The sequence below is a fragment of the Mycteria americana genome, chromosome 7 (genome assembly GCF_035582795.1).
Source record: "Mycteria americana isolate JAX WOST 10 ecotype Jacksonville Zoo and Gardens chromosome 7, USCA_MyAme_1.0, whole genome shotgun sequence".
In the NCBI taxonomy this organism is placed as follows: domain Eukaryota; kingdom Metazoa; phylum Chordata; class Aves; order Ciconiiformes; family Ciconiidae; genus Mycteria; species Mycteria americana.
The window spans coordinates 39,757,115-39,771,811 of record NC_134371.1 but is presented as its reverse complement, the minus strand read 5'-3'; the positions used below and the strand labels follow the sequence as shown (position 1 = coordinate 39,771,811).

The following is a 14,697-nucleotide window of genomic DNA, read 5'->3' as shown; positions in this document are numbered from 1 at the left end:
CCACTAGAACAACAACGGAAGGTTAAAGAGATCTGTTTTCCTAACCAGCTACATCTGACAATGGCTAGAAAACTCTGGCAGGGATGCGCAGCGTGGGCAAATCCTTTAGTGCCCTAATATAGTCCATCTCTCCCTCTTCCTCTCTCCTACCTGTCCATCCTCCAGCCTCTTCTGCTGCCTATATCCCTTTATTCCCTCGCTTTAGCCGACACGTTCCCACTGGTAGCCAGAGACGCTCACGACAGACAGACTCTGCCATCTTTCCCATAAACCCCCCCAGTACTCAGCAAGGCACAGATGTATCGTGAACATCCCATCACCCCCAAACCAGGGCGATATCTACGGCTGATGGGAGACCAGGCAGGACTTACAAGTACCCCCAGCTCCTGCTGCCCCTAAAACCACACGTGATGTACACAGGATGGGGGACCATCGCATCCCACCGCTGCCAAGCCAGGGAGCTGGAGCCGTTCCCAACACTGCCTCCGACCCCCCCAGCTCAGTGCTCGCCTGAAGACAGCGGTTTCTCTCGGCAAATCTGCAAGAGATTCTGCCGTGTACGAGCTTGGCTGGGTTTCAAAGCATAACGAAACCTAAAATTCCCTGGGAAGGGATTCTATAAAAAAAGAAAAAAAAAAAAAAAAAAATCCTTTCAGCCGTACTGAAATGTACTGTTTTGGGAAACAAATCAAAACGCCTCGTTCCAATGTTGACTTTGAAAGTTTTATGTGATTTAGACCATATGACACTGCAAAATAAAGGGAAAAAAGGCGTCTAGAAAGGAAAAAACAGAATTTTCTTTGCTGAAACGCAGAGACAAGGCTCCTTAACACCATGCCGGGGGTTTATGTGGTTTGGGGCTTTTTTTTCTTGCCAAAATCAAATTTCTGTACAATCAAACGTGGTTTCGCAAACCTGCTCCATCTCTCATAACTGCATTCGCTACCAGGGAAGGAGCCCGGGGGAGATTTGTGATACCGCTGCTCCCTTCTCTCCCAGCCCTGGCTGCAATCCCACAGCTCCGCCACAAAGAAACGCCCGCTGGGAACAAATATCACCCCTCCTCAAGAAAAAACTGAGATACCTTCCTCCTCCCCAGCCTCCTTCCCCACTCCTAGCAGCAGCCCTGAGTGTTTGAGCTGTACATTTGGGGCAGAAAGCCTCTTTTAGTGGATTTCTGCCATGCCCAAGCTCTGAGGCTGCTGCTTGGGGCAGGGGTGGGCAAGCCCAGGTCCTGTGGGGTGAGCTGGTCCCTGCTCCGACACCTCTCCAAAGGCACTGCTGCTCATGGGGAGCATGCTTCTAGACCTCCACCCATCCTCAGGAAGACACTTGGAGAGGGAGTCACCCCATGGGGGGACACCTTTTTATTGCAGCAGCTCTGCAAGCATCCGTGCCAGGCTCCACTTCAGCTCTCCACCCTGCTGAGAAGCCCCGTTGGGTTTGGGGGGCACCGAGGTAGCCGGGGTGGGGCGGTCACTCACTCGATAGCAGGCATGTTTGGGGCGGACATGGGGCTGACTTCTTTGGCTTTCTGAAGGGCGTGCTTCTGGTTAAAAGCCTCCTCTTCCTCCTGTTCATCCTGCAGAGGAAAGAGGGGAGTCACTTAGTGGGATGCTGGGGTTTCGAGGGAAGGTGCAGCCGTTGGAGGCAGCGAAGGATGCACGGGGCTACCTGAGATGCCAAGGCATGCGGGACAAAAGCGGAGCAGGCACCTGTATGTCCAGAGACGGCCTTTATTTTATTACGGGGATGCAACTTCCCCACTACGCCAGATCTTACTGAAGGCGTCAGCACTACTTAAATAAGTGAACCCAGCCCACTCCAGGCAAGAGCCGGGCTGTGCACGCTAGAACAGCCCCAGATAGTGTAGACCAGCTCAGCCCTCCCTTCTTCACAGCCACAGGGGCGAGACGGGCATCCCCCGGATGGAGTGGGAGGCAAGGCATCCGTGAATGACCCCAGCAGAGACCGTATTGCTTTAATGAGTATGGTTGTGTCTCCAGAGCAAAAAATGTCATTAGGAGTCATTAGCACGCATTCAGCCTTTTCAAAAACTCAGCGCTCCCTTAATTGATGCTGCTGGTACGCCACGGGGCTCTCCCACCCCTCTCACCCCGGCAGCAGCCGGCATCCCCTGGAAGTGCCACCTGCACCCACCACGGGAGGACAGGGACCCCCGCACACACTCCTCAAACAAAGTAGCACCATGCCCCATTTCATTTGCTGCTAACGGGTCAGACTTATACCAGCGTGGAAGCCTCTCAGTAAGCCCAAAGGACCTGAGTAATAGGCATGGGCTCTGCAAAAAAATGGGCACCACAGGATCGCTGGTCCACTCCAAAGAGCAGCAATGACCCTTGCAGCTCTCGCCTACTCACCGTTATCCAGATGGTGCCCCAACATTTTAGCATTCCCCAAATATTTCCCAGCATGGTCTTAAAAACAGCTAAGCCCAATAACCTTCTCAAGCACCATCCTAAATTGCATCCTAAATCACATCCAGTGTCCCGCGGGCAGATGGGAATAAATACTGACACCACTGGAAAGCGCTTCCCACCCCGCATCGCCAGAGTGCTTGGGCAAATAACTGTCCCCACATCAGACCCCATCAGATAGATGAGGGTTATCTCAAGCTGACTAGAGGCAAATGAAACTGGGGAGCTTAAATGGAGAAATAGTTAAGCCACGCTTGATGGGAAATGTGAGTGTTCCTGGAGAGACACGAGACCAGCAGGTTTAAGCACTTTCCTAAATCAAAGTCTAAATGGCTTTGCCCAGTGATATGGGTTTGTGTTTCAGGGGAGCACCCTGCATACCCTCCTGGAGGAAGAGCCCCCACTTCCAATTTGACCTGACCTCTTTCCAAAGCAGGCTGAGCTAAAGGACAAGGTGGCCCCAGCTCTGGAGCAAGGACAGTCACAGACAGTGCTCCTGGTGCCTTTCCTGCTTCCCCCCTCCCACTCACCAGCAAGAGAAGAAAAAGGATCAACTGGAACGTACCTTGGTGAGCTCCTGAGCATTGGCCAGGTTGTCCACCGCAATAGCCAAGAACACGTTCAGTAGAGTATCTGCGAGCAGCTAAGGATGCACAAGGCACGTGTTAAGGACATGGGTGTCTGCAGCCACCAAGGAAGGGTGGCCCTCACCAGCTCAGTGAGGAGCAGCCAGAGGGACAAACTCCTCACTCATCCCACATATACAGCCCTCAGTGCACCTCCAGACAGCTCCTTCTCTGCATTTGGGATATCCAGGGCTGCTGCACGTGTGATGGGACTCCCTCAACTGGGAGAGAAGGAAGGAGCAGTGGGTGGGGAGGGGGGTGCCCCCAGAGAGGGAGATGAGATGGGGTTGTCTCCACTAAAAGCACAGCAGCCAGGTGGATACAGTTTCCAAACAAGGTGAGGACGATGAAATAGATGGAGGACCACATGCCTGAGCGAACGCCTCCCTGGGAGCGGATGCCGTTGTACATCACCTCGTTCCAGTCCTCACCCGTCAGGATCTGCAGGAAAGCAAGCCAGCAGCTCTGTCACCCACACCTTCTCGTCACCTGGACAGCCCCCCTCAATCCCTCCCACCAACGCGCAGGAGCCAAGTACAGAGACCCTGTGCAGTGGATAACCCAGCTCTACAGCTGCAGCACTTGAGGGAGATGATGTTGGACACTGCTGAGGATTTAGGTCCCCTCAGAAGAGTTTTGAAACTCTTCCACCTTCTGTAACAGAGGTGGAAAAGTTTCCATCTCTCGCCATCCACTTTGTTATACATGAGGAGAGGGAGGAAGCGAGTTATATCCTAACAGCTGATGGAGGGGAACTTGTTTGGTTTAAAGAGCCCCTTCCAGCCAGGGGAGAGTGAGCAGGTGGTCCCAAGTTCCTTTGGTTGTGTCCCCTTGCAGCCCAGCTCCTACCTGGAACACCGTCATGATGGCCGCGGGGAAAGTGTCAAAGTTGGCCGATGGCGTCCCATCGATGAAGTTAAACCTGGAAGTGGAACCGGGAGAACATAAATGGGCTGGAGTACCAAGGTCATCAAACCCTTGACTGCTGTGCTTTCAGCTCCCTTGTGCTTAGGAGGACCTTTCCCCACTCTAAGGAAGGTCTCCTGAGCATTTGGTGCCAGAATCCAAAAGGTGTCCTGGCCAGAAGGACCCACGCAGCCCAAAGGCACCCCTCGAGCCAGGGACTTTTGTATGGAGAAGTACCACTGTTAGCAGCAGACTGAGGGGCAAGGCTACAGTCTTCCCAGGCACCTAAGAGGATGTCATCACTTGGCTTTAACACCAAGAAATTCCTTTTCCCCAGACTTGAAATGACCTACCTGCCTCCAAACAGCTGCATTCCCAGTAGGGCAAAGACTACAATGAAGAGGAAGAGGAGGAAGAGCAGGCTGATAATAGACTTCATGGAGCTCATCAGCGAGACCACCAAATTCCTCAGGGATGCCCAGTACCTAGAAAACAGAGACACTGCTGGAGTACTCACAGTGATGCTGACAGGAGAGCAGGAGCGACTGGATCTGGGCTGCAGCCACAGTCCAAGATGAAGGCTGACAGGCACGGATGGTTGGTACATACTTGGTTATTTTAAATATTCGCAGGAGACGAAGGGCTCGTAGGACACTGATCCCAAAAGAGGTTCCTGGTCTGAAGATAGCCCAAACCACTTCGAAGATGCTTCCCACTGTGACCTGAGAAGCATACACAGCCATGAGTCAAAGACAGGCTCAGGACGGGCTGTTGCAGGAAATCTTCACATGCCTGAAGATGAGGCACCCACCACTCGCCCCAAGACCTGATGTCTCAGTCTGGCATGGGCAGGCTGTCCCAGCAGAAAGGGGTCCCCTGCCCACTGCAAGGGCCATCCCATCCTTCCCTCCCCTTGGTGCCTTGTGCTGCAGACACCTGCCAAACATCTCCCCCACACCCACAGCACCTCTGGGGCCGCTTACCCCACAGTCAAAGCAGTTGAAGGAAGAATGGAAGTAAAGGCGTGGCCCCATCCCGTACATCTTTAAGGACATCTCCAGGAGGAAGAGTCCAAGAAACAGGAACTCTGCATAGTCTGAAAGAGAAAACCTAAACGCGCTACCCCTGGGGCACCGAGCTGCGCGGAGCACCCTGCATGCACCCAGCAGTGGCCCATATAGCGCACCACAGAGATGGGACAAGTCAAGGACCACACTGCTTCCCCAGGCTCTCAGGGTTTGGGATGAGGGAACCTTGTCTGTGAGGAGCTAAACTGTATATAACAGAGCATCAGCCCCACAAGTTAATCTTTCAGGGTAGGTACACCAGTGTCCCAGGGGTTTGAGAAGACCAGAGGTGGCCGGCATAGAGCAGAGCAGCTCTTTAGCATTATACAACAGTGGTTGAGGCGTCTACAAAGACATTAACCACACGACACTGTAGGGGAATATTAGCAACCTGGATTTAAATCATTGCATGGCTGGAATTTGGCCAGGGTAACCGAGCCGAACAGCCAAGAGCCAGTGAAAAGCTTCTCCAGCTATTTCATGGACATTAGCAGGCAAGAGTCTGGCTCTTCACCTTGTCCAAAAGATGCTTCTCACCACGACCAGCTGCCATACCACACCGTGGCGTGCTGGGATCCCGGCAGGCCTGAGCGTGCTAATGCAAATTTGGGCAGGCCCAGTGCTTGACGAGGACATTTTCAAGGTGAGTAAGAATAACACGGCTGAGAAAGCAGCACTGTCCCTACTGCAGCAGCCCAGGAGTAACACACGGCTGCTGTGGGGTTGACCACGCTGCTCTGCAGTTAGTACCACGCTAGAATAGACATGGGCGTACTGCCGGCCAGACCTGACCTTGTACCATGGCCCACAGTGGGCTGGGAGATGCTCCAGTAACTGGTTTCAAGCTTGGGATCTCCATGCCATGCTCTGCACCAAAACTTTAACCAGGGGGCTCTCCCATGACCAGTCCCATCCCTGCAAACTCATGCCTTTCCAGCAATTGCTTGTGGGCATTCAAAGATGGATCTCCAGCAAGCTTTCCATCATCATTGTTCACAGTTTTAGGATAAACCCAACCGAGACCTACAGTCTGTTTCTCTCTCTTGACAAAGACATCGTACCTGAGGGGCATAAGGCCAGTAAAACTCCTCCACATTTGCCCACAGGGCTGAGACAGCCATCAGTGGCCATGGGGCCAAGGGCAAAGCTGAATTAAATGGCTGCACACAGTCCTTTTTTTATCAACAGTGAATGTAATTCAGGTTATTCCCCACCCAGCTCCACACCAGCATGACTCCGGTGGGATTCATCCCCATGTGCCCTGGGGCAAGGAGCGAGGGCATGCTGCAACCTCCAGCCACTGGAGATAAAAAGGTTGCAGGAGGTTTTGCCTGCCCACGCAGTGCTCTCAGACCTACACAAAGCCCAGGGACTCACAGAGGAAGTGGGTGAGCCAGGCTGGCTGGTTGTGATGGACAATGGCCACGCAGGCAGTGTTGAGAGCCACCAGGCTCAAGACAATCCAGTAGAAGACCTGGGATTTCACCATGTGACGAACGGAGATGCGCAGGAGTCGCTCCTTGTGCCGTAAGTAGGAGGCACCGTCCACTCTGGCACCTTTGAGGCCAGAGTGACTCAAGGGGTTACCTAAGGGAAAAGAGGGGGGAGAAGGAGTTGGGTGCTCCAGTCAAGGTGAGAGAAGGAGTTGGGTGCTCCAGCCTTCCCCGCAATATGAGACAGGACAGATGGCTCACAGGCATTGCTCTTATGGGACACGACTTAATCACACAGTTTTTAAATGGTACAGGGGGCAGCGGGTGTTCTGCCCCCTTTGCTGTCAAACTAGCAGAGATGGCTGGTCTGTGACAATCTCCACGTGATAGGTGCGACCCTCGCAACTCAATAAACTGGCAGAGGTTTTGGGGAGGAAAGCTCCAAACTCCACTAACCCAAGGTTGGATGAAGAGGTCTTCTCTGCGCCAGCCTCCGCTCACCCACGGAGGAGATATCGACGCAGTGCTCATCGCTCGAGTCGCGGTTCATGGCATCCGTCCGGTTCCTTTTGATGGTGGCTCGCCTGAGCACTGGGAAGGGAAGAGGAAGGGTTGTTGGTGGCCCAACTCTGCCAGTAGCCAGCTCATTGGACCATGACCTGGTGATCAGTACTTGGCTAACTCAGGTCTGGTAACAGGATGGAGATACCCAGGTGACCCTAGCCCAGAGCTATCCCTGTGTGGGACCAGACATTTCCTGGTCTCCATGCTGTCTTAGGGGTTATGCTGTCAATCCGTTTCCCCACACCCCTCTGTCAGGCTACAGACCCCACTGGGGCATCCCCAAACATCCCTCCTCTCATCGCAGCTAGAGGGTTTCAACCTCCAGCTGTGGGCAGGCAAAAGGAAGGGCAGGCAGGTGCTTAGGCAGGACATTGCTTGTCTTACCTTCTAAGGCTGAGGTCCCAGCATTTTTGTTCTCTTCAGCCAGCATGACTTCCTCTATGCAAAACACAGAGTTCAGCATCAGGAGACAAGAACAGTTGGCTGAGCACATCAGACCTCACTGCCTTGTACCTAAGCACTTTGCCCAGCCTGGAGGTGGTTGCTCTATGTTGCAAACTCTTGTCAAGTATTGGTTAAGTGTCCAAAAGCAAATTCTGGAGGGTGGCAAGTAGCAGCTACCCCACATTGCATCAGAAAGAAAAATTACTTGTAATCAACACTTCTTCCTCCACTGTAATTAACCCCACTAAAGAAGTTCAACATTGTAGGCAGGTCTGGGGCTCAACATCCCAACCCAGGACCAAAGCTGAGGTCTGGGGCTCAGGCCCTGTTTCAAGTTACCATCCTTTTTCAAGTCTGAACATGAGAGGAAAGCATAAATCTTCCCTTCCCAGAGCTGAACGCACTGAACTGGTCCCCACGAGGTGCAAGCAAGGACAGGGGCTGTGGCAGTTTGGGGACCAGGACCCATGGGCTGTTGTGCATGGCTGGGTGTCAGCAGGAAGCCTGGAAACCCCCACCATCCCCAGCCCTCGGCCCAGTCCAGGTGGGAGCCCCAAGCTGGGAACTAGCGAGTGCATCCCCTCCAGTCTGTTCCAGGAGCAGGTTTAACTGGAAAACCAGTGCCACCATTCACTGCTCTGCTTTCCCCCTGCCCATCACTGCAGGGGACTCCAGCAAACATCAAGAGAAAGGAAACCATGGCAGAGCAAAGCTCACAGCAGTGATGCTCACAGCCTTCCCTGGAGATGAATATGCCTCATGTTCAAACTATGACAGGTTCATGCCACAGAACACGAGGTTTCATCAGCTATTGGCAATGTCCTTGCTTGCAGCCTGGCCAGACCATCACACCATCTGGGGCCGAGCTCTCCCATGCACCCAACACCACCATGTGAGCACCTGTGCAACTTTGGGCTTGCACTGGATGATGCTCAGGGATCCCTTCCCATCCCCACCACTCTGCATGACCAGCACCCTTCAGTGCTCACCACCCCTCTAGGAGCCCCACCGGCCCACCAGCCTTTACCCGCTTTGTCTATCCAGGCCCGGTAGCCATTGAGCTCCCGCTCGATCTGCTGCTGGCGCCGCAGCTTCATGAAGGCTCGGCGGTTCTCCACTCGCTCACGCTCTTTGGCAAACTCCCTGGGGAAGGGCAGAGGGAGCGGTGAGAGCAGGGCTGGGGGGCAGCAGGGTGCGCAGGGGGCTGGGGGCACCATGGGGCCGGGAGGGGAGGCAGGGACCAAGGGCGAGCACAAGCCAAGGGCTGCTGGGGCACGTTGGGGCAATGCATGGCCATCCCCAGCCAAAGCATGGCCAGGGGATGGACGAATGAAGAGAGAGGAGGAGAGGCTTCTTTGCAGGAGGAAAGGCGCAGATGCACATGAGCAAACCCCCTGCTTGGTCACTCAGCCCCGCATGCCCTGGCTGGGAGGAGCTGCTGTTCGGGGAGGATGCCCCCAGCACCACCCAACTCCAGCACCAGTTCAGCTTCTGTGTGTCCCTTCAGGGAATAAAAACCAGGCAGCGTGAGGAGGCAGCAAGGGGATGGAGAAGGGCAGGTCCTGTATCCTGCCTTCACCTCCTCCTCTGAATCCTTTTTCTTTCCAACCTCTCCTTGGAGGATTTTCTCAGGACTTGAGACATCCCTGTTGTCCTTCTCTGGACTTCAGCGTCTCACACAAACTGTCCAGCTGTAACGACCAGTCCAGAGAAGGATAACAGCTTGGCTTGGCCCTGCAGCAGGCAGGAGGACAGGCAGCACGCCATGGGCTCTGCACAGGCAAAGGCACGCGCCTGCCTGGGGCCAAACACTGCGCAACACTGGCCGGAGCTAACGCCGTGCCCACTGCTCATGCAGCCCCTAACACACGTGGTGCGCAGCTGTACTAGCATCCACGTGCTCACGTGCACTCCTAGGAACAATCATAACACGCTCCTCAGAACATAAGATATACGATTTCACCTGTAGCCCAGCCCAGAGCTGGGCAAAGACACCCTAGGGCTATATACACCTTCTCACCTGCAGTTAAAACACAAGACCACACTGGTAAGCATGGTCTGCTTTCTGGTATACACATGCTCGTGGCCATACGTAGAAGGACCATGCAGGCTGCCCTCCTGAGGTTTTCACCCACCCTGTATGAAGAAGCACCCAAAGCCCTAAGCACGTAGGCAAAGGCCATCACACACAGAGAAATGGAAATATTTGGCAGGAAGCACAGGAATGGCAATGTAGGTAACCTCCCATCCACGCTGTGGATTATACATGAGATGACACAGACGGACCTGCTTCTAGGAGGTCCCACACCCCATGCTCGCACACACCACATACCTGGGGCATCTCGAGCCGCACGTTATACCTCTATTGACAACCACATTTGCACACAAGGAGCATCCCTCACACCAGACATCCCCCCAGCACACCCTTCCTTCCTTGCAACAACATCACAGGGATGCAATCTGCTGGCTGCGGCTCCTCATCCCACCCCCGAGTCCCGGCGGCCGCAGAGCCCCAGCTGCACGGAGGAACCCAGCCCGTGCCCTCAGCCTTCTCCCGGTCCGAGGGTGCTCCGATGGAAGTGTGATTGCAAAGAAGAAATGGCACCGTTCTCTCTGCAAGACGAATGTCTCTCTCCCCGGAGACTAGCAGCAATCCCCAGCCTCAAAAAAAAATTTTCAAAAGAACTGAAAGAATTGGTCTGTCTGCTGCAGAGAGAGTTCAAGTGCATTACCCCAGCTGAGCTATTACACCCTTAATGCTGTGTGGGCTTTCGTGTGTGTGTGTGTGTGCGTGTTTGTGTGAAAAGCCCTGAATGTTCCCTGCATCTCTTGTTTAAGATCCCCAGACAATTCAAGCGTTTTTAATTCCACCCCAGGAAGGTGAAGTTTCCTGCCGCTCTGGCATTAAGCATCAAATGACTCTCCCCCTCCATCGCTGGCTTTCAGACTGAAATGAGACTTTCTTCCTAGAGCAGGGACGGGGGAGAGAACAAAAGGCAAGGAAGAGAAAAGCAGCCTAAGTGGAGGGAAGGAGGGCGGGAGGAGATGGGGGAGAAGGAAGGACCTCCCACAGCCAACAGCGAAACACACTCTCAATTTTGGGCATGCCATGCCAAAAACCCTCCTTGCCCGAGCTGGAGGAAAGGCAGGACCATTTTGTCTGTGCCATCATCCCTCACAGGCCTTTGTTAGCAAATTTGGGATGTCAAGAAATGAGAAGATGCCGTTTGCAGCCAGAGTTAGTGGGGAAATTGCCTCTCTCCCTCTGGTTTGGTCCACTGGTCCTCCCAAGCGCTGAACCTCTGCCCCACGGGCCATAACCCCATGCCAGCCAGCACCTTGGCAGAACTTTTGCCAGCCAGACCCCGAAGATATATTCTGTGACTGGGAGCACATGGAAAGCTTCCTCTGATTTACACCAGCTGGGAATCTGGCCCCTCTCTGCCACCTCCTGCTTGCCCATCCCTCTGTCTTCCAGCTCCTCCTCTGCTGAGGCTAGTGTCTCCTTTTGTTGCATGGCGAGAGAAGCCATCATCATGTGTCCACGATGAAACCCAGAAGGACCAGCTGAGCCTCAAATCACCTTTTCCCAGAGAAGGGAACGGGAGCATCTTGTCCAGCCCCCCCCAATCGAGCAGCATTTCCCCTTGCCCAACCATTTGCTCACGGAGCCCTAACTTGCAAAAAGCTGGTGCCACACGCATCCAGGGACAAGGTCCGTGCAGCTGCAACAGCGTCTCCGAGGGAGACACTTCCTACACGCTTGATCCTTAATGGACCTTAATTGCTTTTGTCCATTAGAAGGAGGAAGGGGTGGCAGAGAGGGGAGGGGGGAAAAAAAAAGTTAAGCTCAACTTAATGAATTATTACATTTCAGAGAGACATGTTACCGAGCAGGGCAGCAGCGGGGGCTGGTGACATCTGAGAGTGGGTAGGCGATGCTGACAGATCAAGGATTGCTCAGAGCCAATTTGCAGCAGCGGGTAGAGATAATACTGTATGTGAGTGAGAACAGGGCCAGCGACGGTGACTGACAGCCGCTTGGGAAGGCTCCAAGTCACAGGCAGGGTGGCATTGCATCGCCGAGAAAGCCGGGTACCTGCCTCCCATTGAAGGGCTCTGCTCCCTGGCGTGTTTGGGTTACATCGCCAGGGATGGCCCAATTTTGCCTTGCAAAGAGCCTGAGGCCGTGCTCACCCATGGGGTCCCTGCGAGGGGGCTCAGAGGATCCCAGCAGAAAGCACGGTCCCCATCGGCAACACCTCTGCCTGTCCACCTGGGTCTCCTGGCCCCAAATCCTGAGGCCTCCAGTATGAAAATATTCACCCACAACAGCCGAGCTCCACACGTGCAGACCCCATGTCATTGCAGCCCTTCCCCGTCCGGCCTCATAAAGCCGAAGGCACGCAGCGAGAGATGGAGGCGAGCGCTGAAGGTCATGGTGGGAGCTGGGGAGCAGTGTGCCATCTGTCCTCCTGCACGCAAGGGCACCATCCATCCTCACGCCATGCCCAGCCTGCCGGGACGATTGGAGCACAGATGGTTTGCTCCTCCTCTGCCTGCAAATTCTCCTCTACAGCCTTGGCATTGCCCTCATGCAGCCTCAGAGTGTCTCTGATCCCGGCAGGAGACCCTGGGGGACACTGCCGTGCTCAGACGCCTTCCTTCCCGAGCCCCCGCACCCTTGCTTGCACCGGGGCAGCGATGCTTTTACTACATCGGTGCGGTCCACTCAAAGGGCTGGAGACCCCAGGTCTGGTTTTACTGGGACAAGAACCCACGTGAAAGAATCCAGCTTGGAAATGGGCCCCCTTTTTTGAAACAAACAAAAAAACAACAACAAAAAAACCAACCCAAAAAACCCAATCGCAAAAAAAACCCCAAACCCAAAAACCAGCTAAGAAAAAAATATCACAGATGCTGCAACCCACATGTATCCTTTCGGGAGCTTCTTTGAGTCCAGAGAGGGTATATAGTGCTGGTCATATCAACATTGTGGCTTCCCTGCTTTGAAACTACAAGCCAACCATTTTCAAACCCGTCAATTCATCGCCTTTTGCCACCGTTAAAGACGCCTCCAACAAACCAGTTAGCAAACGGGTCTTAAAATGATATGAGGCAGCAGTAAGGATGGGGTGGGAAGAGGAGAAATACTGGATTACATGCTGAGGATGAGGCAGCGGTACTGTGCTGCTGTGAAAGAAACATATATATAATGGGATGTATAACAAGGAACACCATCTGTAAGACATCAGGTAATACCGCTGCTCTCCTCAGCCGTCACGAGGTCTCAGCTCATGGCTCCGACTCAGTTTTGAGCACCACAATTTGAGGAAAAACCGCCTTCAACTCCGGGAGGGTGTCAGGGAAGGTTATGGGACAGAACTGACAACAGACGGTTTGGAAAACACGGATGAGACAGTTGCAAACCAGGGGGATCAGATGGTATTTACCCAGGAGGTGTAAAGGAACTAAAGTAAGAGTGTTGAACTAACTGTGCAGTCTGTAACCTGGTGCTTCAACTTAAACAGACGGTGGCAAGCAGGCACAGCAGAACTGGCATTGCAGACCGGGATTATTGCACTGAACCGATAGTAAAGGCTAGAGCAGGGAGCCCAAAAGGTACAAAAACCTCTGCAGGGGGAAGATGTGCTTTATAGGTCTGCTTTGATGGAGACAACAAGTTTTTTGGATAAGGGTAATTGCTTGATTTAAGCTCACTTGAATTGCCAGAAGAAGTCAGAGAAGATTCAAGGTCAGGTTGGACAGGGCTCCGAGCAACGTGATCTAGTAGAAGATGTCCCTGCTCAGTGCAGGGGGGTTGGACTAGATGACCTTTAAAGGTCCCTTCCAACCCAAACTATTCTATAATTCTATGATTCCTTAACAAAGCTGGATTGCCTCAAATTGCTGGATTGTCTTCCCATGAAGCACTAACTGGCGAAAAGAATAAAAAAAAAAAAAAAAAAAAGGAAAACAGAAACATCCTATTTCCTGTATTCCCTTTTAGCAGTGGCCGTTAGCTTTTGATCATCCTTATGTGTACTTTGGCGAGACTTACGTGTTCGCCACGTTGTGACAAAGCTACAGCAAGAAACGGAGCGTACAGATGATGATGCTAAAGAAAGCATATTTATAGAGTGCCGGCAGACACATGAATCGGGGAATGAAAAGCTGACAAGCTGTTGGCGACATCGAATGGTAAAATGGGAAGAAGCTGGGAGATACCAGTCCTGAGATTACCCATTACATCACTGACCCATTTAAGAAAGGGCAGATGCTGATGGTTACCCTCTACCTTGGAGAAGGCTTGTGATTTAAATCAGATTTTCTTACAGGTACTCACTGATGACTGTCACTTCTACCAGGTCATAAAGGGGCTTGTATTAGACAGGATTGATACCAAGCAGCATGAACAATTCAGAAAGACCTCGCCGTGCTAGTTTGCATTCACACCCCATGCTATGAGGAGAAGTGAACAAAAATAGAGCCAGAAGGGAAAGTCAATGACTACATGAAGACACAGGGAGAAGGCAGCCCAAATGGGAAACTGTCTCCACAAGTGGGGAGAGGACAGAGGGGCTCCAGATGAGGACCCCCCAGAAGCAAAGTCAAAACTCCCAGCACTAAAGACCTTCTTTTATAAGCTGGTCCCTCAAAGAGATATGGGCCATCGTGGCTCCACATAGGGCCCAAAGCAGCGAGGTCAAGACCACCGTTGGCTGTCTGCATTATGGGACACTATGTTCTTCCTAAGGAGCGACTCTGTTACAGGTGCTGCTGCCAACAAGCAATGGGAGGACAGATCAGACAACCTGGAGATCTCTTGGGTCCAGACTTTGGGCAGCTTTGAGGATGAAGTTCAAGAATTCAAATAATTGATATTTGCTGCAGAGCCAGAGCGGCAATGGAGACACTGAAATTACTCAAAACAGTGAGAAACATAGGAGAACTCAGACTTAGCATCTGCTCATGGAGAACGTGGCCCACTGAACAGCAAGGACTTTAAATACTTCCCCTCTTCTCTCCAGTAATCCCCTTTTCTTGTCTACAGTTAGCTTCAGACAACAGGCTCCCATTCATCCAAGAGCAGGTTCACCCATTGCTTGGGAACATGATTGGGCATCAGCTGTACGTTGCTGCAAAGCCTGTCCCTCACCGATGGATCCCAGCAGAGATGCAGGTGTCCCGTCCAGCCTCTGCATTTCAGGGTGAGATC

At 53.0% G+C, this 14,697-nt stretch overlaps 1 protein-coding gene across 3 annotated transcripts in view; it reads right to left on the bottom strand.

The window, feature by feature from the left end:
- Positions 1 to 14,697, bottom strand: part of CACNA1E (calcium voltage-gated channel subunit alpha1 E) — a 139,575-nt gene that overhangs the window by 38,226 nt on the left and 86,652 nt on the right. For all 3 annotated transcript variants that reach the window (XM_075507969.1, XM_075507967.1, XM_075507968.1), the window contains 11 exons: positions 8,506 to 8,621; positions 7,419 to 7,472; positions 6,927 to 7,061; positions 6,415 to 6,624; positions 4,954 to 5,066; positions 4,580 to 4,692; positions 4,324 to 4,455; positions 3,914 to 3,986; positions 3,388 to 3,505; positions 3,004 to 3,071; positions 1,485 to 1,582 (listed from right to left, as the gene is read on the bottom strand). In XM_075507969.1, coding sequence (XP_075364084.1) covers positions 1,485 to 1,582; positions 3,004 to 3,071; positions 3,388 to 3,505; positions 3,914 to 3,986; positions 4,324 to 4,455; positions 4,580 to 4,692; positions 4,954 to 5,066; positions 6,415 to 6,624; positions 6,927 to 7,061; positions 7,419 to 7,472; positions 8,506 to 8,621 — 1,230 coding nt within the window. The remainder of the gene's footprint in view (positions 1 to 1,484; positions 1,583 to 3,003; positions 3,072 to 3,387; positions 3,506 to 3,913; positions 3,987 to 4,323; positions 4,456 to 4,579; positions 4,693 to 4,953; positions 5,067 to 6,414; positions 6,625 to 6,926; positions 7,062 to 7,418; positions 7,473 to 8,505; positions 8,622 to 14,697) is intronic.